The following is a 25,097-nucleotide window of genomic DNA, read 5'->3' as shown; positions in this document are numbered from 1 at the left end:
ATTTTTCCTGCCATCAAATTTTGTGTACTATCTGAAATATATCACTTTACAAAACTGACATCTTGCATGCAGTTATTCTGCCATGAAACACTTGTCAGACTTCAAGGTTTATTGGGGGGGTGGGGGAGGGGAAGTCTGGCAATTTTTTCTCAACCTTTTATGAACAGATGAATAATAAAGAGCTAGGCTAGTTTTGGTTTGGGGCTTAAGGTGGGGGTAAGGGGTTAGAGAATTAAAATTAAAACTCAATTGCCAATAGGTATCACTTTAGCTAGCCCCTTTTCTAGAGAGCTGTAGCTAACCCTCCAGGCTATGTTAAAAATTGAACCATAAAATAAACACTTTAAAAAGGCACATCAAGTCAGAGGGGGGCAGCTTTATGAAAGGAAAATCACTCTCCAAACCAAAAATATTCAAAGTATTTTCTTGAAATCCTGCTCACAGCAATATAATGGCAAATTAATCCAGTAGAACAGATCTACGGAATTCTATAATAAAATCCTGTTTACTCTTCTCCCTAACACAACTGTTAATGACAACTATAAAATGCTAATACGTAAAATAAATAAAAATATGGTTTGTATTTCCAAAACCGATGAGTTTTAGGCCAGAATATAGGGGGAAAGGAAATGTTTTTATTAGTTAAATACATTCGGATCACACTTACATAAAATAGGTTGCTATTCGGTTAAAAGAGTCCCTGAATTTATCAGAGCAAGTTTACTAACTATGCTATGAAGGGAGAAAACGGGACACCAGCACTTTTCTTTGCTTTATATACAAATTTTGCTATTGCATGAGGCTCTGAATCACTGTTTAAACCTTTCTCAGTTAATGCCACTTTGCAAAGCCAGAATTTCGGATGATTTGTTGCCTAAAATATGGTTTAACTGTATAAGCTGAGTGATTCCTAAAACATTTTTTCTTCAATGACCTACACTTATGAAAAAGTATCTATATTCAATATAGTGTCCATTTTTTAAGCATTTCCTATATTTCTAGTCAATTTTTAAAGGCTTATTTAGCAATAATACTAATCCACTTCTAATAGCTGAGGAGAACAATTTTTTAATCTGCAAGGTATCTTAAAAACCAATCAACCTGACATAACCTCGAATTCCAGGAATGTAAACCATAATTCAAGCTTCAATTTTCCTCTTAACATATTCTACTTCACTAAAATGAATTCCCATCCTACAACTATGAACAAGATGAAAACTGTACTTAAAATAATATTAAAAGACCAAATCTCATTATTTAGTATTAGATTAATAGTCTATAATTCTAATCTTAAGAATATCTATAGCCATAACCTCTCCAATTTTTTAATTTCTAAAGAGATTAATACAAGATGTAATTAACATCTAAACTTAGAGCAGACTGTCATTTGGAACAAACTATGTTAACAATAACTGTACCAGAGTCAAAGAGATCAACCCATCACCCTTTATGATTCTAAGGTTAATGAGCATAACTTGCCATAAATTTTTGAGTAACTCTGAAAAACTGAACTGACCAAAAAGGCTAGTTTTTTCATAATACTTTATTAAAACAGAATAAAGGCTGGAGTCATCCTATCTGGAACCTAGCACAGTATTTAGCAACATAAATGTCATTAAATAGTTGTGAAATGAATAAACAAAAAATAAGCAACTCAATGCACTATTTGCTAAGTAATAAGCATTTAAAATTATACATAATAAAATGGAATACACTCAAACTGTGTTTTACTTCTTCTAAGAAACACTTAAAGAATTATTCACTTAAGAATCTCCAGTTTAAGAGAATGCAGAGTTGAACTTTCACAAACCAGTAATATGGCTACTGCTTGTCTGCAACTGTATGACATATTTCACTTTTTTCTTAATGAATTGAGAAAACATACAGAAACGTGAAGTTATAATCTTCTCTGCAACAAATAACACAAGGCCACTACCGTCGATCTTAATAACATTTATTTCTCTCATGAAGACGTTCCTTTCTTAAAAAAAAATAGAAATTTGAGGAGACAAAGATTGAATAAAGGAATGGAATAACTAACTATAAATGTTCTTCCTCTTCAGAAATTGTCTGATATTTGAGCCAGAAGACTTTCCACATCTATCGTGACTTCCTCTTCACATGTCACAGAAAGAGTTCAACATGCTTTACAAAATCCATTACATTTTAAGACCATTTCCAATATCTGCTACCATAAATCAAGAAACCCATTTATTCAAGGTTACTTATGGAGAATTAATCACACAGAAAATTTTAACAACTTCGTTTTCAAAAATTAAAGCACTTTATTGCACTTGGCATTCCTACATATAATGATGTGGATTCACAGACTGAAAGCATTAAGGATATGTAAGTAAAATTCATGGTCTCGGACATAAAAAAAAAAAAAAAATTTAATATTTAGAATTCTCTGTAACAAATACTCCAGGAAAATAAATCAGAACATAAATACAATGTAATCTCCTTTGGATTACTCCTCTGCTTAAGCGGCATGATTTAACAGAAAGTTGTTCCAAAACTCTTGTGTCTACTTGCTATAGCCTCAGAAATGCACAGTGAAAAAATCTGAAAAATTGAGGCCAAGAGACCTGTAGGCACCCGTACGCATGAGGAACAAAAATATGAATGTCTCTATTCCTACGGATTTCTAAAACCTATCTTCCTAATGTCAAGGGCAAATTCACTCAAAAGAGAAAAACAAACAGGTCAGCTACACAACATTTACAGCTTTATTGATAGGGTTTGGCCATTGAGCCACAACTCTGCCATCAATATACAACCTCATTTCCCATCTAAAGTTAATGAGAATATATTTTACTTTCAATGAGACATGGTGGCATGGTGCCAAAAACCCAAGAATAACCTTAAAGTCTTAATTGTATACTTGAAATATCAAAAAAGCAGTAATTCCCCAAACCATGAAAGCATATGAAATAACTACATAGAAAAAAATGGACACTTAAGTCATCTCATTCTTTCTTTAACATTACATAGTGAAAACAGATACATTTTACTTCAGCATACTTTATAAAATTATGCGTCGAAAATAGACAAATGTTTACAAAGAACATTTAACTTAAATGCTATAGTTGCTTATAAAATGGCACTTGAGAGACTGACCTATATAAGGAAATATGAATCTTGTCAAGACAGATGGTAAACTATAAAATATAAAATATACCACAACGTTAAAAACCTCATAGTGTGCTATAGGGGAATCAATAAAGATAACTTAATCTTTCAGAGGGAAAGGTATTTAACATTACAAATTTAAAATGCAAATTTTATACATGAATTCAACAAAGAATACATTTAAACCTTACAATGCCACATTATCATCATCCATTTTGTGGAAAAACAATAAAAATGATGTACGTTTTGAATATGTGTACATCAAAATCAAAAGGTTAATTTTTACTTTTTCCTTTATTGGCAACTTTGGATGCATTTTTAGGTTTTGGTTCCCAAAGGGCATTTTTTACAAATCTTGAAGCTGCGCCTCTGTCCAGCTTGCCCGCCTTTTTCTTGTCTGTTATTTCCTTGACTCTGTTCATGTATACTCTGATCCTTTCCTTACAGATAAAGGAAAAAGAAAAGCAACCGATTTACTAAGCTGTTCACCAGCACTAAGTTTTATTATACTATACCTCAGTTAAATTCAACAGCTGTGTATTTATTGCCTATTGAGTGGTGCTAGTAAGTGCAAAGCCAATAGGATAAACACATTGCACATCCTCCTGGAGCTTCGAGTCTGAAGGGGAATACGCACATTAAAAAGTCATTTCAGAAGTGTTCTGAGTGTTTCAAAAGAGGAAGACCTAGACTAAGATATCACTACAGAGATAAATAGTGTATTGTTTATATGCGGTTATACTAAATTTTTCAATTTAGCAGTCACCTAAATTCACATACTAACTCTCCCGTATCTGAGGTCTATGATTTAAAATAGAGCTCCCACCTACTTGCAACATACCAACTAAACTCTCCAGAAAGCTTTCCAAACAGGAAATGGCAGGTTACTTTCTGGTGTCACAATTAAAATAAGTAGAATGAAAATACAAGATCTTTCATTCCATGTCATAGTTTTGACTGATAAGCACATGTTATTTTCTAATGAAGCGTGTAGTTCTAATCACTTTACAATGTGAGAAACATACTAGGTTGCTTACCACTTTGAATCTTCTGAGACCATTAATCAGAATAAGGGACTACTCTATACGTCAAGTGGAGAAATAAATGCATGAGTCATTAAACAGCAGAGTAAATGATCACTGCTTAAAAGCAAGTTTCTTTAAGATCATCAAAAGAGTTATACAAACATACACAGAAAAATGCAGAACCTTTTAACTTTTTAATTTTTAACAAACTAACAAATTCAGCCCATCGTGGCACAGAGGAAACCAATCGACTAGGAACCTTGAGGTTGTGAGTTTGATCCCTGGCCTAGCTCAGGAGGTTAAAGATCTGGTGTTGCCATTAGCTGCAGTGTGGTATAGGTCGCAGATGCTTCTCGGATCCCGCCTTGCTGTGGCTCTAGTGTAGGCCGGCGGCTACCGCTCTGATTGGACTCCTAGCCTGGGAACCTCCATATGCCACAGGTGAGGCCCTAAAAGACAAAAAAAAGACCAAAAAAAACCCTGATAAATTCTACTCAAGACCCTCTCATGGCTTCCTACTTCTCTCAGAGTAAAAGTCAGAGTGGGTCACGACACACCCCGGCCAGCAGGGATGATCTTCCCTCACACCCCTCCCCCAGGGCCACGCCCTCCCAGCCTCCCTCAAATGCCCACCTTGTTAATAAGCCCTGGCTTCACTAATGAAAATGGCAGCCTTACCCAAGCTCGCCAATGCCTCTTGCCCTGAGCTACCTTTTCTTTTTTCCCCATAATATTTAACTTTCCAACATACTATATATTCATAGGCATTCAGTCATTGTTTGCTTAAATATGTTAATTGTCTGTCTCCCCTCACTAGATAGCCTGGTACCTGCCACAAAGGCAAGGATATATAGGCTTTATTCCTTGAGTATCTTACTTGAAAATAATGTCTGGCTCCCAGTAGGCCTCAAAAATATTTGTTGAGTGAATAAATTGACTATTTTCAATGCCTTTCCCCAGTCAAGATATATATGGCAAATAGGCTTCCTCTCACACTCTTAACTCTGTGATCAGTTAGTGACATCTGTCACAAGGTCAGAAAAGGGGAATATAGGTTTATGGATGCTTTTTATTTGCCAACTCTTGTCCAGAATATGAATGTACTCCTCCATAAAGTAAATTCTGAGGGGAAAAGAAGACAGAAGATTTTATCCTTTTCCAAAGACAGAATCAAGTATTAAAAATACTCCAAGCAACTTTGTGTTAAAGGAAAAAAAGAGGATTTTATAAATGTTAAGTCCATATTAGGAAGGAGAAAACAGATGACACAGTGCACACTTGAAGATTTAAAGCTAGTATCACTTGTCAAATCAAGATCTGTGGATCAGATTGCTTTATATTTTTGCTTTAAGTCTTTTTCACAATTTACATATTTAAAACTAAGTTTATTTTTCCCCAAAGAAATTTAAAAGAAGAAAACACTACACTGAAGAACCGAAGACAACAGATCTGGTTTACTCATTCTTTTTTTAAATAACTGACCGAGTACTTTACTAAGTCATAAAAAATACACATCCCAACCACCATAAGACTTTAGAACAATAATACGGTGTCAAGTGTGTTTCACACATATTTACTTTATATTTTATAAACACAAGGGATAAATTTATTAATATTCTTGTTCATAAAGCCCAGTCAAGAAGGTAACCCTAAGTTTGATTTCTAAATTTTTTTCTTTCAAATTGAATGATTTGATTTAATTTTTGAAGTCAGCAAAAACTTTAAGATACCAGACCTTATATACTATACTTATACATCCAAATGGAATACAAGACAACCCTAGAAGATTTATTACAGGTTGTAAATATGTCACTAATGCAGAATTACTGGACAGTACATATACAACTGGTGCCAAAAAAGCTTTTAGCTTTGTTGCTGAACTGGATTCTTTACTGCTGAGAAAATGAATTAATGGAAGAATTGAAAAGGTGGAGGAGAAACTTTCCCGTCTTTGCTAGTAAATCAACTAGAATCTACTTTTAAGAATTGTGTAAGAGTTTAAAAAAAAATAAAGGCAGTTGGAGAGAAGAGGATTTCAAGAATTTATAGGAAAAATAATATCGAAGTTATAAATAATTACTAGAATCGTAGCATTTTTCCCATCCAGAGATTTATATAATATGTGGAACGCCATTCTCCAACAAAGGTGAGAAAAAGGAAAACTAAAGACATGATGAAACCTGGCTCAGTTCATTTCTCAGTTTCATAATTTCAACTCTAAATACAAAAAACCCGAAAAGGTACTGCAACTTTAACTTCAGGAATACTACAACGGACAGACATGTAAAATAAAAAATCCACTACAAACTTACCAATTCCTGCTTTACTGGATGTTCCTTAGGATTGACTCCCTGAGTTGCCAAATAAACTACAAGAGAAAGATTTCATGGAATAAAATGAGTACATAATTAAGAGCATTAATTGAAATTCTAGTTACAAAAAGAAACATCATACAAACAACTGATTAAATCTTAAATTACTCAACAGCTTTGTAAAATTAAATTTATGGCTCATGGACATCTGGTATTCTGATTTAAAAGAAATACATATCTGATTAATATTGCCATAAAGTGTAATTGTATATGAATTGCTAGCACTTAAAAAATAAATCACCTTTGATGCAAAAAATAATTTGCTTTCTAATTAATTCAAAAGTAATATACATACCCCAAAACATTGAATTTAATGTGTAAGCAGAAACTAAATCCACTTTGGCTTGTTCGAGTGGGTCCAACTATTAAAAAAAGGGGAGGGGGAGAAAAAAAATTACAAACTTTGAGCACTACTACATATTTCAAACTTTCACCCCACACAAAGTATCAAATTTTCGTTGTTGTTTCACTTCCTATAATCTGATAACCAAACCAAATAATCTGAAAATAATTTGCAAAACTAAAAGTTTTGTTAACCAGGGATTTTTGCCCACAAATTTTCACTTTAGGGTACCATCTTTAGTTAAACAAGGAATGTGTATAATCCAAGAAAAAAAATTCTTTTGAATTAATTTCAGGAGTTACAATCTGGTCTTTGTATGTCAAAAGTAATTTATCAATATAAACATTGTACATGATGCATTTATGTATAAGAAGCAGGCTAAAATGCTTAAGCAATACCAAAGACAGAAGAAACATAATGAGATTTGTTTTAGACTGTCAAAGTCAATTTACTCTTTTTGTCCTATAGGGTTTCCAGAAACCCTGATAACATCATTGTAATACTTAAAAGGTCAAAGATAGTCTGTCAAAAAGAATGCTGGAAGTGCTTAAAAAAAAAAAAAAAAAAAAAGTCAAAATAAAAATATAGTTAGGAGGTATTTCCTAAGGTTACAGTTTTGTTATATTTTCCCCTTAAAGATATCCAAATGCTTAAAAGTTAAAATAAAGGGGGAAAGGACCACATATCATTTATCTGTTTCTTCTTCTACACATTCTGTAACATAACACTCGGTTTTATGAATTACATTTTTAGAAATCACTTAAAATACCTTCTGTAACAACTCATTTCTAGAAACGGACATCATGGTCTTCAGCATCTCATCCACAGCACCAATGGAATTCTCAAATGTTGATAAACACTCATGAATTTCTACTGGATAGTCTTCATTAATTTCTTCACCTGCCATTATGATCAACTGGAAAAAAAATTAGGCTTAGAATTCATACTGGAGACAGATATTGCTCTTTAGGTTACAACTAAATGAAAAATCAACAGGTCCTATCATGTATCTCAAAAGTGCTAAGACTTCAAATCTGAAGATAATTAGACAAATCTTCTTAGACTATAATTCTGGAGCAACTACATTCAAACTTCCCCTCTTAAACTGCCTGAGGTGGGGGCTGGGGGCAGCCGGGACAGGGCCCACCCAAGTTTACTCACGCTACACAGATTGAACCCTCTAATTCTCAATGCTTTTCCAGAACTAAAGACACGGCATGTTATGTCAATAATAAAATTCCATATTTAAAAAACTTTCTGTTGAAGTTAAAGACCAAGCAAAGCAATGGAAGTGTGGTAAATATATCCTATCCCCTAATGCTTGCTTAAAAAAAAAAAAAAAAAAAAAAAAAGAAAAAAAAAAGCTCTTCTCTTGAAAAACAATACTTTGGAAGTTCCCCTGTGGTGCAGAGGGTTAAAGATTTAGCATTTTTAACACTTCTAAATTCTAACAGAATGGTACATTAAACTAAAAAATGAGAAATTCTAGGTCTGAAATAGGATTGTTTACCCCTAAAATCACTTTAAGCTTCTTTATTTACTTAATTATTATTTACTTTAAGATTTTTATATTTATATATATTCCTGAAGCATAAAATCTTAAGGAATTCAAGAATCCATAAATCACATCAAGTCTATAAGCAGAAAAGGGGAAACGAGAAAAATAAACCATATGGGGTTTTTTTGGTTTTTTTTTTTTGGTTTTTTTTTTTTTTTTTGCTTTTTAGGGCTGCACCCACCACATATAGAGGTTCCCAGGCTAGGTGTCCAATTGGAGCTGTAGCTGCTGGCCTATGCCACAGCCACAGCAACATCAAATCCGAGCCACATCTTCAACCTACACCACAGCTCATGTCAACATAGGATCGATCCTTAACCCACTGAGCAAAGCCAGGGATCAAATCCACAACCTCATGGTTCCTAGTTGGATTCATTTCCACTGCACCACAATGGGAACTCCAACTACATGGTTTTCATTTAGGCTAGGGCACACCTTGACAGCCCATTCCTTAAAATTCATATTTGTTGTATCACAATATTTAATATCTATGAGAAAAAGCAAAATCCACATCAGTGTATTTAATACAGTATCTAAGACCAAATTTCAGTAATTCCAAGTAATTCTAAGCCATATGTAACACCCTTAGGTTTATAAAAATTTTATTAGCTAATAATACTTTTTTATTACATAGTTAGGGAGAACATCAAGAATGTGTAAGACAACAAATAGCACAAACTGAAATAAAGCGACTCAGACGTTTCATCTTGCTTGATCACTGACTTTGTCATCTTAGCTGAATCACTGAATCTCACTGGGCCTCAAATACCTCACCCGTAAAATAAGGCAGCTGGTCTAATGGTCTGTGAAGTCCCTTACAGTTCTAATTGTTATGTCATTTAAATTTTAAAAGTTCTATTTGAATATTTAGTTGCAATATATCAAAATTTCTATTCAACAAGTATATTCCACTGAGACACCTGGTTTCATTTAAAATTTTAAAATTTTAAAAGTAAAGTCTATGCTCACGCTGTAAAGCTACTATCCAACTACCATGCAACCAGCAATTAAACAAAGAACTATGAGAAAAGAAAAACACACAGGAAAGAATTGTGACTGCTATTTCAAAAGGCTAACTGCAAAGATGTATTTGTCTCTCATCCCTCTCCAAAATGATAGAAGAAACACAAAAAGAAGTCCACAGTGATGCTGGAAACCAAGAAACATACCCAGCAGCAGATAACAGCAGAAATTTTTATAAGCTAAAGAGTAAATGGGACTAGACTGATAGGAAACAGAACCAAGGAGCCTGCAATCCCTTACAAATAAAAGAGGAGAATCTAGGAATCACCCCAAGATGAAGGACAGTAAAAGCAGAGCCAGGAGGGCTGAAAACAGCTAAACCAACCTCCCGATCTTATGATAGGGCAGAGCCAACATCTGCTGCCCAGATAAAGGTATAAGGACAGATGCAAATATAGAGAAGACTTGGGATTTCTTTTCTTCAGGTAGAATTTTAAACGAATAAATCTGAAAAATCTAGATGATAAGAATGAGATGCTAGGAAAAATATCAATTGCCAAAACCAACCAAAATTTATTTCCAGGAACTTTCAGTATATAAAGCAAACAGATCATTAACTACAAATAAAAAAAAAAAAATTTAAGAAGACAAAGCTCTACACTCCAAAAAGGTTCCCATCTTAGAAGATATTATAGGTAATTTCTTCCAAATCTTTAAGAAACAGTTGATTCTTATGGTATTTAACTGATAAAGAACATAGAAAGAGATGGAAAACTTAAGATACCTATTTCATACCATACACAAAAATAAACTCCAGATTAATTTAAAAGGTAAATGTATAAATCTATTAAAAGACTATATAAAATATTTATATAATCCAAATGAAACCCAAATGCTATAAAAGGAAATGGCTGACAGATTTAACTACATAAAAACTGGAAAAACAACTATGTGGTAAAAGTATACTATAAGCAAAGTTAAATAGCAAGAAAAAGAAAATATTTGCCAAAATACAGCAAAGGATTAGTTAGATTATATAAAGAGTTCCTACAAAGCATAAAACAGATTAAAATAACGAAGATCTCACCCACCGACTGGTAATAATCTTACAGACTGGTGAAGTTCAATGTTAACAAGGGTACACGCTGAAGGAAGAATATAAATTGGGATAGATTTCTTAAATGCACACACCCTTTGAACTCAGGAAATCCTCAAGAGAACAGCCTACTGAAATCCTTGTGTACACTCACATACATTTATTAAAATGGACTCCTCAAACTCTTCTCTGAAAGTGGGGCCTTTGCCTTGTATTAGTTGTTCCCTCTGCTGGGTCATTACCCATAAGCTTTACAGTTTACTCCTCCATCTTAGACAAGAAACAAAAGAAACACCTTGACTTCATATCCCCCTCCAGCTGAAACCCCATTTTCTTTTAGAACAAACTCCTTTTAGAACAAACTCCTCAAAAGGGTGGCTGACACTAACAGTCCCAATTCCTCTCCTTCCATTCTTTCTTGAATCTATACTACTATCAGGACCCCTTCTTCTGATCCAAAATTGCTCTCGTCAAGGTCATCCACACAGCCACACTGTCAAAGTCAATGGTCAATTCTAGTTCTCCTCATCTGACATAGCTGACTCACTTCATCTGATTCCCAGGACATCACGTTTTCTTGTTTTCCCTCTTACCTCACCAGTTCTTTCTTGGTCTTTGCTGCATCCTTCTCATAACCTCAGCCTCTTACCTTGAAGTACCCAACGACTGTCCTTGAGGCTCTTCTCCAATTTACTCCCTAAGTGTGCTCAGGGTTTAAACTACATTAATAAACTGATGACTCCCAGGTTTGCAACTCCAGCCCTGACCTCGCCCCTGAACTCCAAATTTACATTTCCTGCTTACTCAAAACCTCTCCTTGGCTGTTAATAGATTCTCAAATGTAACATGCTCAAGGCCCAATTCCTAACCTTACCTGCTTCATCTTACAGTAACCTATAATGGAAAAGAATCTGAAAACATATACATACACAGTCACTTTCCTATACACCTGAAACTAACACCAATTTTGTAAATCAACTATACTTCAATTTTTTAAAATTATTAAAAACAAAAAAAAAACTCTAATCTTTCCTACTCATCTCATTTCAAGGCAACTCCACCTTTCCAATTGTCCAGACCTAAAATTACTGAATGGTCCCTGACTCTTCTCTCTCACCCTATCTTTAAAATATATTCAGAATCTGGGAGTTCCCGTCATGGCGCAGTGGTTGGCGAATCCGACTAGGAACCATGAGGTTGCGGGTTCAATCCCTGACCTTGCTCAGTGGGTTAGGGATCCAGAGTTGCGGCAACCTGTGGCATAGGTTGAAGACGAGGCTGGGATCCCCGCGTTGCTGTGGCTGTGGTGTAGGCCGGTGGCTACAGCTCCAATTTGACCCCTAGCCTGGGAACCTCCATATGCTGCGGGAGCAGCCCAAGAAATGGAAAAAAGACGAAAAGACACACACACACACACAAATTGTCTATCAGTAAAGCTTTCCTGACCACCTATTTGAACACTTGCACACCCCTCCTCTCACTCCCAGCACTTTCTATCCCCTTCACTTTACAGTCCTCAGTGATCTCTGACATATTTCGTTTACTGTTTGTCTACTCCCAAAAGAGGTTAACTCCATAAGAGCAGGAATTTTTGTATTCTGTTCACAGGCACTGCCTAGTAGTCAATAAACATTCGGAGAAAATAATTAACTATAACAAAATACTGGAAATCAATAGGGAAACATCCATCCAAAAGAGCAATGAAGAAAGAAGTAGTCCTGGGAGTTCCCTTGTGGTGCAGCAGGTTAAAGATCCAGTGTTGTCATTGCAGTGGCTCAGGTTGCTGCGGTGGCTCGGTTCGATCCCTGGCCTGGGACCTTCCACATGCAGGAGGTATGGCCAAAAAAATATGCCAAAAAAAACCAGTAAATATTTACATAGTAATACACAGTAAGTGGTTAAAAAAAAAAAAAAAAAGTCACAGAACATAGTATATAACTCATAATGTGCCTAACACATGCCACTGGTTTTAAAAAAAAACAAAAGCAAAAACTGCCTATGTAGATATGCAGAAAAAGGCCTGGAAGGAAACACAAAAATAGACATTCTCTCTAAGGGGTAAGAATTAGGGAATAGGATCAAAGCAGACTAATTTTTTAAACTCTTCATCCTTCATTTTGTTATTTCAGAAAGCATGTATTAAACTGTAATAAAAAACAAACAATCATTAAATTTAAATAAAGGCATATTTTAATAAAGTATTTTGGCCTGTAACAGGTATTGCACGTATAAAAAACACAAAAAGGCCTTTATTTAAGTGTGAATTTTTCATCCAATTTTTCTATACAAAAAATATTTCCCTTTTCAAGAATCACGTTGGGGATTTTTCCTGCCGTTATTCCCTATCCCTAAGCCCCAATAAACAAGTAGTTATTTATTGTTAAAATGGGTTAGGGCAAACACTGAAAGCAAGGCAGTAAGTAAGAAAAATGACTCTCATTAAATCTGAACTGAACCACTTGCCTTTATCCTAACTAAAAAATAAAGGCCAGGCAGACTGAAAAATAAAGCTTCTTCTATTATCAGAAATTCCAATTCAAATGATTTCTTCTATCTTACATAGATAGTCCCTAGTCCCTAAGTATTTGCTCCATTCACAGAAAGCACCGCAAGGAGGGAGCTGTAGAAACTGTCCTCTGTCCCTCTTGCGACTTAAATGTCAAGATGCCAGGACCAAGCAGTGAATGGGTGGTATCAGCAGCCCTAGCCAACATGTAACCACCCCTGCCTGTCAGCCAGGCACTGCTCTAAGCAGCCACACACGTTCCTCCATTCACCTTCTCCTCATAAAGAGAACCACAGTGAGGTTCCGCAACTTGCCCAAGGCTGTACATGGTAAAGGTGCAAAAAAGAGGAAGAAGAAAAGAACTCATCCACCTCTGCTCCTAGCTCCCTGCCCGGGTTCTGCAGGGATTCGCACCCCACCACCTGCTCCTACAACGCCAGCTGCAGAAGTGGAGGAAGTGCAAGAGGCATGAGAAAAGGTGCCTCTCTCCATCCCTCAGTAAGGTCTGGCTGAGGCTCGGGGGAGGAGAGGAGACACCCTGCCCAGAAATCCCTTCAGGACATTATTGCCACCCCAACTCTCAGTGATGCTAAGAGCCCAGGAGAAAAGAAGGGGTGCAGACACCACATACAGAGCTGAAGTCATCCCCCACTTCCTTCCCTCCATCCTCTGCTTCAGGGAGCTCAGTCCAGCCTGGAACCTGGGAGTCTCCCCTCAGCCCTTCCTCAGGCCCGTCCCCATCAGTCCTGTCACTGTGACCTCCTTAATCTCCTTAGCTACTAGTCTTCCTCCATTCTCACTGCCTAGGTCCCTTCCAGAGCCTTTGAGTAGTCTCTCTACAGTCAATTTTCTCCACTCTCAATTTTAGGAGGTTATATAACATGATTTTTCCTATAGAGATAGCCTGGTCATGGTACACTTCTGCCTAAAATCCTGTAAGAGCTCCCCACCACCTTGAAGCTAAATTCTAAATGCCTTAGTATGGATGTCAGGCCCACTATGATGAGGCCCATGCTTGTCTGACTAACCTCCTCTCTCACTGCTCCCCTCTTCCAACCCTAGAGCTGTAGTCACAAGATGGCAATTTTCTAGATGTTCCACACCCATTCAGGGTAACCAAGCCTGTGTGGTTCTCTATACATGGACCACCCTTCCCACTTCACAGTGTTCAAGCCCTGCTTATCTTTGGAGGTAACCTCAGGTTTCCCTTTAGCCAATAAGACTGCTCTAAGTGCCACTCTCCCTTTCTCTGTCTGCATGAACACAAGTTCTTGTGTCACTTACAAAACGATCTAGTGAATGTGTTGATGTACTTTACTTGGACTACAAGCTCCCTGAGGGGGTGGTGTCATGTTGATGTGTCACCAGGGGCTGACACACAGAATGACTCTGTCTCAGTTTGCCTAAGACAGACCCAGTTGGTGCCTGCTGTTGTAGCTCACCATCTGCTCAGCTCCCCGTTTCTCTCATAAGTCTCAGTCTGAGCAATAAATTACAGGGTCACGCTAAACAAAAGTAGCTTCTCTGACCCTTGCCACCACTCCCCATCCCACTCTGTTAGAGCACAGGAGAGCCCAGGGAGTAGCCTCCGGTACCAGCCACGGTTCAAGCAAAGCAGCAGAACCAGTAGGAGTATGCTGATGAAATTTGTTGCAATAAATTGGTTTATGCAATTGTGGGGGCTGGCTAAGTAACTTTGAAATCTGCAGGGTGGGTGGGCCAGAAGGGGCATGCTAGAACTCTTGGCTACAAGCAGAAATTGCTCTTCACAGGTAGAATTTCTTTTTTGTCAGGGAAGACTCAGCTCTGCTTCTTAAAGCCTTTCAATTGATTGAATCAAGCCAACCTAGGTTATCTAGAATAATCTCCCTAATTTAAAGTCAACTATTTAGGGATTTCAACTACATCTACAGATACCATCACAGATGTTAGACTGAATGTCTGGGGGCTGCAGCCTAGGCAAGCGACACATCAAAAAAGACCTCACTCCCTTAAGCCTCCAGAACTACAGCCAGGAAAGGTATATTCCTGGCAGCACAGACTGTTGCTCTGATAGCATATTTCCTACAATAGCCATGTTATTGTTGACTGTCAGGTTCCCAAGTAATAAAACTAGAGTTCAACTTCCAGCTAATATATGGAAAAGAAACGATAATTTTTTAAAAATATATCACCATTTTGCAATCTCTAATGAAATTACAGATTTGAGTAATGATCACAGGGACAGTTTACACAGAGAAGTGAGATTGTCACTATCTGAATCCACAGATTGATGGGTTTACTTAATCACTACAAGTAGGAAACAACTATATCACGAGCCTCCTGATATGAAGCAATGTGATATACACAGCACCACCTGTAAAGGATTTCTACTTCCACCAAAAACCTGAATCTGAATATATAACTGAGCCTTTAAAGCTAACTTCCAATTTATAGGAAATATAGAGGACAGAGAAAAAAGTTAGCGCCACAAGAAAGCAAACAGACAAATCTGGAATGAGAAATACTCTACAGGATAACTGATCTGGTTTCCATTAACAAGTAAGCAACATGAAGAACAACTAAGAAAAGGGAGAGGAGGGAGAGAAAGGAAAGATCTACCTTCAGATCTAAAAACCAAAGGGAGGAGTTCCCATCGTGGTGCAGTGGTTAACGAATCCGACTAGGAACCATGAGGTTACAGATTCAATCCCTGCCCTTGCTCAGTGGGTTAACGATCCGGCGTTGCTGTGAAGTGTGGTGTAGGTCACAGACGCGGCTCGGATCCCGAGTTGCTGTGGCTCTGGCGTAGGCTGGCAGCTACAGCTCCAATTCAACCCCTAGCCTGGGAACCTCCATATGCCGCGGGAGCGGTCCAAGAAATGGCAAAAATACAAAAAATAAATAAAATTAAAAATAAATAAATAAATAAATAAAAATAAAAACCAAAGGGAATGTGTAGACCTTGTTTACATCTCTAAGAAACTAAGTGTAAAAAGCTATTTTTGAAAGAAAGAAACACAAACGTGGATCAGGTATTAGATGATACAAAGAAATTACTGATAATTCTGCTATAAAATTAGAATACACCTATGAAAATGGCATCACAATTGCATTAGGCAATACTCCCTATCATTTAAGAATGTACACTGATGCACCTAAGGGTAAAATTACAGGACAATAAATTTACCTTAAAAATAAATCTAGCCTTCATGGATTAATCACACTTTGGGAAAAGAAATAAGAAGCTATGTACTTTATTCCTATAGTGAAATTAGACAGCTAACCCACAAATTAACTTTTAAAATATAACCCAGATCATTAATTGGGTAACACCTAAATAGAAAGTATAATCTAGAAGACTCAGCTGCATCTCATTTCAACTCTAAATTGGGGGTGAAGGGAAGGTAGGTTACTGGGTATTCACCAAATCTGTAATAGTTGCTGAATAACTTTTAAAAGCAAGACAGAGCCTGTGGCCTCCCATGAAGTTTGCATTACTAATATTTCCAATGAAGGCTGACTTTCCAGAGTGTCTAATTACTTCCATAGTGTCACGAATTTCCTTCTGGAAAAAAAAAAAAAAATCCTGATGTCTTATATCTTTACCTGGCCCACGCAAAAGGAAACAAACAAACCAAGTCTAAAGTCAAATGAAAAACTAGGGAAAACTATTTGCAACATTAAAGCAGCATTTAGGAGTTCCCGTCGTGGCGCAGTGGTTAACGAATCCGACTAGGAACCATGAGGTTTCGGGTTCCGTCCCTGCCCTTGCTCAGTGGGTTAACGATCCGGCTTTGCCGTGACCTGTGGTGTAGGTTGCAGACTCGGCTCAGATCCTGCATTGCTGTGGCTCTGGCGTAGGCCAGTGGCTACAGCTCCGATTCGACCCCTAGCCTGGGAACCTCCATATGCCACAGGAGCGGCCCAAAGAAATAGCAAAAAGACAAATTTGGGGAGGCAGTTGGGCACTATGCTTTAAAAACGTTTATGCACAAATTCTTTGACCCAGCAATTTTGCTTCTCAAAATGCACACTTTCACACAAGATAATGTTCAAGGACATCCACTGCAACACTCTTTAAAATACACTTTAAAGCAGAGAACAACCCACATGTCCTTTAGAAAGGACTGGTTAAATAACTTATGATATATTCATTCAATAAAATACAAGGCAGCAGATAAAAATATGAAGTAGAATTTCAGTTCCTAAGATATATTAAGCAAACAATAACTGAGGAACTGTTAGATGCAGCTTATGGCTCAGATAAATGAGGATTGACACCTTTGGATTTATCAAGATATATGAGGAGTGTTACTGATGGATAAGTAAGCCTGAAGATTCTTGGAAACAAAGAGGAAGAAAAGACTGCTTTTGTTTGAGAGATATGAAAGCCTTTATAGAGGAGGGAGCATTCGATGGATTTGAAAGGATTAATAGGTTTTACAAGGCCGGGAAGAAAGGGGTGGGTAGGGGTAGAGGGTATTTCAAGCAGAGGCAAAAACCCTTATTTCTCTCCTTCAAGGCCATACCGCCTGGTCAGCTGTTTTAAAGATGCTTTGGAGTTCCTGTTGTGGCTTGGCAGGTTAAGAACCCAACTAGTATCCGTGAGGATGCATGTTCAATCCTTGGCCTCGCTCCATACAATAATCTCTCAATAAATATTGTTGTCTTTGGCAGATAGTCCATGTTAGTGTTGCCCGTAATTCTCCTTCAGACTTACAGTAAAATCCCAGTTTTAACCTCTAAAAACAAAATGATCCCAAAGATACCAGAAATAGATATAAATTACAAAGAAGTTGCTCAAGATTGAGTTATGAAAAATTGTATCACCTCTCAACTGTGATACAACATAGCTATTTGAAGGCATCTATAACATGTTTTGACTCGGAACTGTTTTGCTAATTTTGAAAAACCATTGTTCACACTACTACTATTTCACCTTTCAACAGAACAGTGAGCTCTATCATTTCCGTCAATCACAGTTTTCGGAACTTCAATAGGGATTATCTAGTTATTTTCGGATCCAAAGTCAACATACGGTTAAGACTCGGGTCAGCGTACTATCACACAACCAAAGAGATTAATAAGTGGGCAACAAACATCGCACTGGGACAGCTACATCTTTACCAAGCCAAAATTGAATGGCAGTCAACAAACAGCAAGACAAGAAAGATACTTTCAAACAGCGTCTTGAATCACACTAACTTTCCTAGGCCACGAAGAAAAACCACTTTATTGAGATTCCTTTAGATTTTACCTTAAGGTCACAATTAGCCTCCGCGGGAAAGATACTCCCCTACACCTTGCACTTTAGCCTTTCTCCCTCAACAAGGTTTGAAGAAAGCAGAAAATTAACAGTGAAGTCACGTGCTTTTAATTTCGCCTCCTTTCCAGAGTTAGAGGCGGAGCTAAGAAGCGAAGAGAAAGGTCTGACCCAGAGAGACGTGAGGAGCAGAGCAAGACTAAGTCAGCAAGCAGCCACAGGACGAGCCAAAGTGGGGTCTCGCAAAGATGCTGCCCCAACGCTCGCGTTCGCGGAAGCCTACGCAGCCTGGCTCAGCTCCTGACAGCCAGCCGGCGGGTGACATAAAGCTCCCAGGAGAAGAGGACTTAGAAGCACAACAAAAACTCAAACCCCAGCCCTGAATACCTCAGCAGCTCTCCACTCCTGCCTCCCGGAAAGCAGTCGGCGGTGTGACGTCAATGGCGCGCCGGACGGGGCGCGAGCGGCGCACTTCGATGACTTCACGCTGCTGGCCCCGCCCCTTCGGTCGGGTCTCCTCCTCCCTCAAAGAGATTGTCATCTGCACCACAGGCGGAATCTGTGGGGAAGTAGACGTAGGGACCCAGAGCTGGCACTTTTTTCTAGGTTTGTATTTGGCCAACCCCCCACCCCCGCATACAAGCTCAGTGTATTTAAGCAGAAAGAAGATGTTAGTTACTAAAGCTTTGTGCAGGTTTTTACGTTCGCTGAAACTAGTGCAGAGCCCTGGTTATTAATTACCACACTGTCCGCCTCAAAATCTGCTTCCAAAGCAGCTTCCAATGTTATCTGCGAGGAAAGGACGGGTTCTTTGTTTTTCCAAACCATCGCTAGGAGATGCTTTTATAAATTACAGTAAAAATGAATTACTTGAAAAATAGTTTTTAAAAAAGGCAGAACGCAAGCCCAGATTTCTAACTTTCAATAAACACAAAATTGCATTGCGATAAATAAAACTCAAAACAAACGTAAGAGGAAGAAAATAATTACAAAGACTGTACAAACTGTTCACTGGAGGATTGAGAGCATTGTTTTTACATTCCTGACTTCATTATTCCACAATTGTCATCTAACAAAGAGTTATGTATGAAGCAGCGATTCCAAATATTAAATGCCTCTAAAAGACTTGGAATGGAACACTGTGTGTGTCGATATCTAAAGTTTTTAAAGTGGCAAATGAGCTTTCTTCTGATTTGTTATTCTAATCTCATGGAATTAGAGACAAGATTCTGGTTGAGGGTGGTGAGTAAACTGTTCCCGTTTTGTTTTTGTGCTCAGAGAAACTGGTCTCACGGAATTAAGTTGATGAGAATGGAAGAAGAGTTTTCAACGCAATTTCTGCAAGCTAGGAATATTCATTTTTAACTTTAAGATAAAACAAATAAAACAAACAATGCCCTTTTCAAAATTCATCCTCAATGCTTCATCAGTTGCCTGTTCCAACAATTTATCTTTTTAAAGTTATCTTTAAAATTAAATTATCTTTTGATGGAAGAAATGGATTCCAGATTTATACATTGTTAAAAGTCTCAATTACAAAACTAATTTTAAAATATCACCAATGTGGTCCTATTACACCAGACTAATACACGATTCAGACAACATAGGACTCACTCATGTGAGTTCAGCAACATCTGAACTAATCTGTAGCCTGCTCAAGAAAACCAATTCACTGATCTTGGTTGAGCAGTGATGCCAAATTGTCCTAAAAGTTTTTAAGGGACTAGTCTCAATTTCTGCCCTCATCTCATTGTAGGCCGGTAATAACAAGTAGTTTGGGGATTGGCACCAATCCACCCTTTGAGTAGCTCTTGAGAGTTGGGTACATCGCCCTACTGGGAAGATTGCTGTGGAAACCAGGGAAGACTGAAATGTCACCCAGAATAACTCAGAACCTGACTGTTCATCCTGCACCAAAGTGACAATGAGGCTTCAAGGCGAGCTGTCACACCTTGTGCCTTTTAGGTCCTCAAGAAGCAAACACTGACATGGAGTTAGAAGTCTAAAAGGCTCAGGGCATAGGGGAAGCAGGGATGTCTCTTAAAGAAGGAGGAAGCAGAATTGACTGGAAAGACTCAGACCATGACAGACATCTCACAAGGTCTCTGTCAACCAAACAGTGGGTTCCAAAGCAAAGAGGAGGAGCCCACATTGGGCAGAAATGGCCAAGCACTGGCACCCACCTCTGTGTTCAGTCAGTTTAAAAACTGAGAGTTCTTTGATGGCTCAGATTCGGGTTGTCGCTGCTGAAGCATGGGTTTGATTTCTGGCTTGGGAACTTCCACATGCCACAGGCGTGGCAAAAAAAAAAAAAAAAAATAGAGCTAATATTTGAGTCCCACAGTGGGTTAAGAATCACACTATGGCAACATTTTGGGTCACTTCGGAAGTGCAGGTTAGACCACTGGCCCTACACAGTGGGTTAAAGGATCCAGCGGTCAAAACTGCATCTTGGATCGGATCCTTGGCCCTGAGAATTTCCATGCGCCATGGTGCAGCCATTAAAAAATGCAAACTGAGGCAGAGGCTAAAGGTCCTGCCAGGTGACTACTCTAAGTTAACCACACTCCTAGACCAGAATGGAATTTCTTTCTTAAAGGGAGATTTGAGGGATGCACCTCCTGAACTGCCATACACCTAACCGCCCCCAGTAGCGCAATCCCAGGATGGGTTCAACAAATGTTTGCTAAGTCCCAATTAAATGCCTGACTCTGTTCTACATGATACTGGTAGAGCAGTGGGAGAAAAAAAAAAAGTCCCTCTTGGTATGGAGATTACAATCAAATTTACCACTGGAAATGCCCCACTCTTCTTTTCTTCCCTTTTACTCCCCTTGATTCCCCTATTCTTTTCCTCTCGTACATGTCTTTCTCCTCTAATTCCTTATCTCAGCCTTTAAACCTTCCAGATACACGCCTGGGTATTGCTGCCGGATACTTGCCACAGAATGCCCAGGGGGTGAGATTTCAATCTTGAGGGTAGGAGTTTATAGAAGCTGATCAGTTGACGCCATCAGTCTCTACTGTTTATTTTAAAAACCTCAGTAAATAAAGATTTCCTCTTTTTTTATTGCCTTGTCCTTTTTTCCTTCCCCTCCTTCCCCATTCCTCCATCTCAAGGAGTAACTGGTGAATTTGAAACATTCTGGTGGGATGGGCATATTTAAATAGGCTGTCAGCTCATAAGTCATTCCAAAAACATAGAAAAATGATATTTGTTCCCTTATTGTCTCAGTCCCTTCATGCTGCTAGAACGAAATACCACAGACTGGGTGGCTTATAAACAGCAGACATTTCTTACAGTTACGGAGGCTGGAAGTCCTAGGTCAGGGCACCAGTACAGTCGATGAGGGCTCTCTGTCAGTTGCAGCCTTCCAACGTCTTGTACCCTCGCTTGGAAAAGGCAGAAGGGAGCACTCTCAGGCCTTATTTATAAGGAAGCTAATCCAGTCATGAAGGCTCCACCCACAGGACCTAATCACCTCCCAAAGGCCCCACCCAGCTCCTAATACCATCACCTTGGGCCTTAGGATTTCAAAGGTATGAATTCTGGGAGAATGTCAACCTCCAGACCACTGCACTCATCTGCCCCTCATCGTGCTTTATTGTCATAAACGACTTACATCAAAAAACGGAATAGGTGGAGTTCCTGTCCTGGCACAGAGGAAATGAATCTGACTAGGAACGCTGAGGTCCTGGGATCTGGCGTTGCCGTGAGCTGTGGTGTAGGTCACAGACGCGGCTTGGATCCTGTGTTGCTGTGGCTGTGGCTAGGCTGGCAGCTATAGCTCTGATTCTACCCCTAGCCTGGGAACTTCCATATGCTGCAAGTGCGGCCCTAAAAAGCAAAAAAAAAAAAAAAAAAAAAAAGGGTATTTCCTGGGGGCTCAGGAGTTTAAAAACCCGGCATTGTCCCTGCTGTGGCTCCTGGCTACTGGGAAGGAGAAGCTAATTATTAGAATTTCCCAGTAACCAGGGACAAAGGCCAGCCAAATTATCTGTTATATAGCACTAATGACAACTAATAAATCATTCAAATAGCATTTGGAACGCAAATTTCAAACAAGGCTAGAATTACATTCTGAAGCGCTCCTTGGCTGAATCTGTATGACTACTTTCAGCAACAGAAGTAGAACCACAGTCTCAAGACCTGGCCTGGTGAAGTAACTCACTATGAGAAAGCACTTTTGTTTCCCAAAGTAAATGGGAAAATGGCTATGTTGCTAATTATGATCATGCTTCTGGCAACTGGGCTAATTTAGAAGGGAAGATTGGGTTATCTGACAGTCTCCACAAAAAAAAAGGATGAATTCAGGAAATTCCCCTGTGGCACAGTGGGTTAAGGATCCAGGGAATGTTGCCATGGCTGTGGCGTAGGTCATAACTGCAGCTTGGCTTCCATCCCTGGCCCAGGAACTTCCACATACTGCTGGCATAGCCAAGGAAAAATAAAAGGGCCAAAATCAAAGGAGAGCTTCTGGAAAGGCATAGCTTACATATCCCATAACTTGGTTTGGGGAATAATCAAGTGAAGACGGCAAGTCCACAAAACTGTCTTCAATATAATGGGAATAGGGTGTGTCCATGCTGGGAACTCAAGCCCTAACAGCCCTTATCTAGTAGATTAACTGATGGGATTAAAAATCACAATGAATCTTTGAAGAGGTGCTGAGGTCTGCCCTTTCCCAAAGAAAGTCTGGGACCCTACAGGTAAAAGGAATTTTGAGGAGTTCCCTGGTGGTCTAGTGGTTAGAATCCAGCACTTACACCACTGCTGTGGCCCAGGTTCAATCCCTGGTCTGGGAAATGAGACCCCACATTAAGCCACTCTACACAGAAGCCAAAAAAAGAAGGAACTTTGAAGGTGAAAAAATTATCCAGATAAAAGCCCCCAAAACTGGGAGTTCCCTTTGTGGCTCAGCAGGACTAATATCCATGAGAATGCATGTTCAGGGGAAAAATTGTAATTGCAATGTATACATGTAAGGATAACCTGACCCCCTTGCTGTACAGTGGGAAAAAAAAAAAAAAAGAATAAATAGATCTGTAGCATAAAAAAAAAAAAAAAAAAAGAATGCATGTTCAATCCATGGCCTTGATCAGTGGGTTAAGGATCCGGTATTGCTGCAAGCTTTGGCTTAGGCCACAGATTTGGCATTGCTGTGGCTGTGGCGTAGGCTGGCTAATGCAACTCTGATTCAACCCCTAGTCTGGGTACCTCCATATGCCATAGGTGCAACCCTAAAAAGAAAAAAGCAAATAACGACCCCACTCAAAAAAAAACCTCATTTCTGCTAACAAAATAAACTAAAGCATGGAAATGATTATCCTGGACTCAAACAAGACTGGAAATATTTTGCAAAGAGGCATTTGCAGTAATTTGCGCTATTTTGGACTTGCTCTATGCCATGACTTCTGCTAATGAAAAAAAAAATAGTTCTCTTTGGAGAGAATTTTTCGGTAAATATTCTGTAAAACCCCTTTCCCTAGAGTGAAATATTTGCATCTGGATACAAGAGATAATGGGCTTGAAAAATCTAAATTACCAAAATTGGTTTACTCTCATAAACAACATAATTAATTCTCCACATTCAGAAATAAGTATTTAATGTGAAAGAATGGTAGGGTGTTGTGTGGTTCTATTTACTTGTTTTGCTTTGTCTTACAGGCAGATAGTGGGAATTTCTTATTTTCATTACCAACCATCTTTGATATGTGTTTCTTTTTTTTTTCCAGGACAAGAGATTTTTTTTCACTGTTATTAGTATTTACTGAATTATAGTTGGTTTCAATGTTGTGTTAGTCTCAAGTGTACAGCAAAGCGATTTATGTATATACATGTAAATTTCATATCTTTTCCATTATAGGTTGTTACAAGATATGGAATATAGTTCCCAGTGCTCTACAGTAAGTCCTGTTGTTTATCTCTTTCATACATAGCGGGGCTATATGTTAATCCTAAACTCCTAATTTATCCCTCCCCCTCCTTTTCCCCTTGGTAACCACATGTTTGTTTTCTCTGTCTGTGGGTCTATTGATGTTTTGCATATATGTTAACTTATATCACTTTTTTTTTTCTTTTTAGATTCCACATACAAGTGAGACCATATGGTATTTGTCTTTCTCTGTCTTGATTACTTCCTTTAGTATGATCATCTCTAGGTCCATCCTGTTGCTGCGAATGGCATTATTTCACTCTTTTATGGCTGAGTAATAGCCTGATGTGTGTTTCTTTAATTCCAAATGGGGAGAGGAATTTCATTTTTATGTCTTATGTCAATAGCCTATTTTTTCCTTTCATGTTAAATAATAAATGATATCTCACTATCTTATTAATCTTATTTTTATGACATTCCCCCAAGCACATCTTAGCTTCCTGAGCAAAAATCTTGAAGAGTTCAAGTTGCACTGACTCTCTTCCCTGGGCAGCCAACACAACGCCCTGGGGGACCTTCCCCAGACTGACTCTCCTATTGCTTCCTATTCACTCCCAACCTCATTAGTGTCTTTGGCCTTTAGCTGCAACTGTCTAGTAGCAGTTCAGAGGAGGCAGCATAGAAGTATAATGTGCAGATAAACACAGTAGAGAATTTGATCTGCCTTCAGATCTTCAGATCCGGCACTCCTTTTGTAAACTCCTCAGCTAGATTTCCAGTTCTCCCCTCTCCCACTTTTCAGGGCTACATGTGAGGCATATGGAAGTTCCCAGCTAGGGGTCAAATCAGAGCTACAGCTCCCAGCCTACGCCACAGCCAACAGCAACTCGGGATCCAAGCCTCATCTGCAGTCTACACCACAGCTCATGGCAATGCCAGATCCTTAATCCGCTGAGCGAGGCCAGGGAGTGAACCCAAATCC

At 38.5% G+C, this 25,097-nt stretch overlaps 1 protein-coding gene across 5 annotated transcripts; it reads right to left on the bottom strand.

Annotated features, from left to right (window-relative positions):
* Positions 1–1,525: 1,525 nt before the first annotated feature.
* Positions 1,526–18,673, bottom strand: C1D (C1D nuclear receptor corepressor). Of its 5 annotated transcripts, none has more exons than XM_085016126.1 (5): positions 16,923–18,673; positions 7,642–7,834; positions 6,825–6,891; positions 6,470–6,525; positions 1,526–3,572 (listed from the first exon to the last, which is right to left on the bottom strand). In XM_085016126.1, exons 2-5 carry the CDS (start codon positions 7,777–7,779, stop codon positions 3,408–3,410), a joined length of 426 nt encoding a protein of 141 aa, XP_084872252.1. In that variant the 5' UTR covers positions 7,780–7,834; positions 16,923–18,673; the 3' UTR covers positions 1,526–3,407. The 5 variants fall into 5 exon arrangements, with proteins under 5 accessions (XP_084872252.1, XP_003125124.1, XP_005662562.1 ...); XM_003125076.5 differs by having other exon boundaries at positions 7,642–7,788; positions 18,628–18,673; XM_005662505.4 differs by having other exon boundaries at positions 1,526–3,567; positions 7,642–7,788; positions 18,628–18,673.
* Between the last annotated feature and the right edge of the window lie 6,424 nt (positions 18,674–25,097).

Source organism: Sus scrofa, chromosome 3 (assembly GCF_054392235.1).
Source record: "Sus scrofa isolate SSC_HxYL_T2T_F1_AM1 chromosome 3, Sscrofa_HxYL_maternal_Yorkshire_Landrace_v2.0, whole genome shotgun sequence".
In the NCBI taxonomy this organism is placed as follows: Eukaryota; Metazoa; Chordata; class Mammalia; order Artiodactyla; family Suidae; genus Sus; species Sus scrofa.
Note: the sequence above shows the minus strand (reverse complement) of the source record. Positions and strands in the feature narration are given on the sequence as shown.

Excerpts from the sequence above, each read along its gene's own strand:
- C1D (XM_085016126.1), bottom strand. The coding sequence starts at position 7,779 with ATGGCAGGTGAAGAAATTAATGAAGACTATCCAGTAGAAATTCATGAG. Across the intron at positions 6,526-6,824 it reads ATTAAATTCAATGTTTTGGG|TTTATTTGGCAACTCAGGGA; the intron begins GTATGTATATTA and ends TTTCTCTTGTAG. Across the intron at positions 3,573-6,469 it reads ATCCAGTAAAGCAGGAATTG|GAAAGGATCAGAGTATACAT; the intron begins GTAAGTTTGTAG and ends TTTATCTGTAAG.